The sequence below is a fragment of the Pangasianodon hypophthalmus genome, chromosome 29 (assembly GCF_027358585.1).
Source record: "Pangasianodon hypophthalmus isolate fPanHyp1 chromosome 29, fPanHyp1.pri, whole genome shotgun sequence".
Classification (NCBI taxonomy): domain Eukaryota; kingdom Metazoa; phylum Chordata; class Actinopteri; order Siluriformes; family Pangasiidae; genus Pangasianodon; species Pangasianodon hypophthalmus.
Genome location: NC_069738.1, coordinates 901,043 through 903,542, shown reverse-complemented (window position 1 = coordinate 903,542; position 2,500 = coordinate 901,043). Strand labels below are relative to the sequence as shown.

At 39.7% G+C, this 2,500-nt stretch overlaps 2 protein-coding genes across 3 annotated transcripts in view; both read right to left on the bottom strand.

The window, feature by feature from the left end:
• Positions 1 to 1,164, bottom strand: part of ccdc134 (coiled-coil domain containing 134) — a 10,139-nt gene extending 8,975 nt beyond the window's left edge. Inside the window, 1 exon segment of the mRNA XM_053231392.1 lies at positions 847 to 1,164. The gene's annotated coding sequence lies outside the window, so the exon portion shown is untranslated.
• A 145-nt stretch (positions 1,165 to 1,309) lies between these two features.
• The window catches only part of LOC128317698 (meiosis inhibitor protein 1), a 31,537-nt gene continuing 30,346 nt past the window's right edge, over positions 1,310 to 2,500 (bottom strand). The window contains exon 31 of one of the 2 annotated variants that reach the window (XM_053231379.1): positions 1,310 to 2,323. In XM_053231379.1, the coding sequence (XP_053087354.1) occupies positions 2,272 to 2,323 (52 nt within the window). In that variant the 3' untranslated portion in view covers positions 1,310 to 2,271. The remainder of the gene's footprint in view (positions 2,324 to 2,500) is intronic. The other variant, XR_008301255.1, reaches the window with a different exon arrangement.

Genomic DNA, 2,500 nt, shown 5'->3' with positions numbered 1-2,500 from the left:
TAATCATCAGCGCAGTGACCGAAACTGCTGCAGTGTTTCAACCATAAAGTCTAAAGTGAGTCAAATTAAAACCTTAAAAGTGAAACACAACTGTAGCTGTGTTAAATTTTTTTTAAAAAAGTACTAATCGTCCATTGTTCTGTCGCCTCTTTTACTGCGAGCTCAAACCTGATACACTTTGTGACACCTATTTGCAATAAACAATGCAAAATAATAATAATAATAATAACAATAATAATAATAATAATAATTAGGTTCTCATTTGACTCAAAGCTAGACATCATCCCTGAGCTCATGCTGTGGAAATCTCTACAGCTCAAGGCTGCACTCCTGTCCAGGAACGTGCTATAGATTATTCCTTTTGTATTTCACACACACACTCTCACACACACACACACACACACTGCTCCACGCTTATACACTCTGTATATTGCTGTGTAAACATGTTTAAACCGACTGCTCCACTCTGCACCGTGATGTCGGGATGAAGATCACTACTGAACATCACACACCTCTCATTTATAATCTGTAGCCTCAGCACGCGCTCACAGCGGATCACTGCTTATAACCAGATATGCTAATTAATTTAAATAATAAATAATAAAGACCGGAAGTAGTGTGACAGACTGCAGGGGATGAGAGAAGGCTAGCAGATGGATGAATGACTCTTACCTTTTACACAGGAAGACAGGAAACAGGAAGCAGCGAATCTACATTAACACAGCGCTCTCTCTCTCTCTCTGTGTGTGTGTGTGTGTGTGTGTGTGCTGTTAACGGTGATGACGTCGCGTTATTAACGCTCATTTACATACACACTCACACACACACACTCTCACACACACACACCGGCTCGCGCGCGCCACTCCACCGCTGCCACGCGCTGCGCACCGGCGACCAATCACAGCACAGCTTCTCTACATTCAGGTTCCGCGTGCCGTGTAGCATCATCTCATTCCCTCCTGCAGAATAAAGAGAGAGAGAGAGAGAGAGAGAGATCTTTACTTTCACTTAGTAAGCTCTTTAAAATAAATAAAAATATCAATATAAATATATAAACATACCGTGTCGCGCACGTTTCCACACGGAGCGATTTGAGTGACGCACCGGGCCGGGTCAGAAACACAGCCCTGCTCCCTACTCCCTACAAAGTGCACTAAATGTCACTCGTTCCCTAGCTCACGTGGTTTGGACACTGACCTTCCTGCAGTGCATTGTGGGATATCAGGAGTTTCTATTACATTTTCAGCACGGAGACAAGGGTATGAGAAAGAGCACAGCTCCCTACCTAGTGCACTACATAGTGAGCAAGCTCTCATTCCGCACAGACTGTTATTTATTTATTCATTTATTTATTTTTAAATACATGTGATACTGTTTGGTAAAGTTTTGATCTCTTTTAAGTGTTAATACTTTCTAGATGATCAGTGAAGAAATAATTGTGTGCACAACGTCATGCATAATGATATACTCATGCAGCAAATGTTTACTTTAACTTTACAATTAGTTTAAATGAAGAATGAATCAATTTAAATATATATATATATATATATATATAAAATCTATTGCTTAATGGATTTGTGGAAAATAAAAACTTCACCCAAGCATAAATGTGCTTCAGGTTATGTGACACACACACACACACACACACACACACACACACACACACACACACACACACACAGTGAATTATTCACCTTGACAAAAGCAATCTCTTGGTTTTAACACACTGTATTTCGTTCGATCATGCTTTCACTTATTATTTATATTATTTTTTATTCATGTTTTAGAACATTCAGCTATTCAGCGTGTGTCTGTGTATAACACGTTTATAAACGTTTGTGTTAGAGTTATTATCTGACCTTTATTTATCATTATGTCGAGTTACTGAACTCATAACTCATAATAATGAAATCTAAGAAACGCACCCCTCCATCACGGCAGTAACGATCCTCCGCTGAGACACGTGTGTGATTCAGTCTTTACAGACTGAGACTTCACTCACACGTGTTAGAGACGAGTGTGTGGTGAGTGTGTGGTGAGTGTGTGGTGAGTGTGTGATGATTATTAAACTGACACTGAAGAAGAGTTTTTATAGAAACAGAACAACCACGATAACATTACAAATATAAATATATATAAAGAAGAATAAGTGTGAATGAAATCTGTTATAAGCAGTAAACTCCTTCCTGACGGTACACACAGTCTGAGTGCCTGTGTTTCACTAAAGTGTGTGTGTGTGTGTGTGTGTGTGTGTGTGTGTGGGGTACAAAGCTAGTGATTCACAGTGAAGTCATCAAGGCAGATGGATAACCGTCCCACTCGACTGAGACACAGTTAAGGACAAATACGCGTGTGTGTGGATATGTATGTGTGTGTTGATTTATGCGTGTGTTGATTTATGTGTGTGTGGATATGTGTGTGGATATGTGTGTGTGTGTGTGTGTGTGTGTGTTGATATGTATCTGTGTGTTGATGTGTGTGTGTGTGTTGATATGTATAT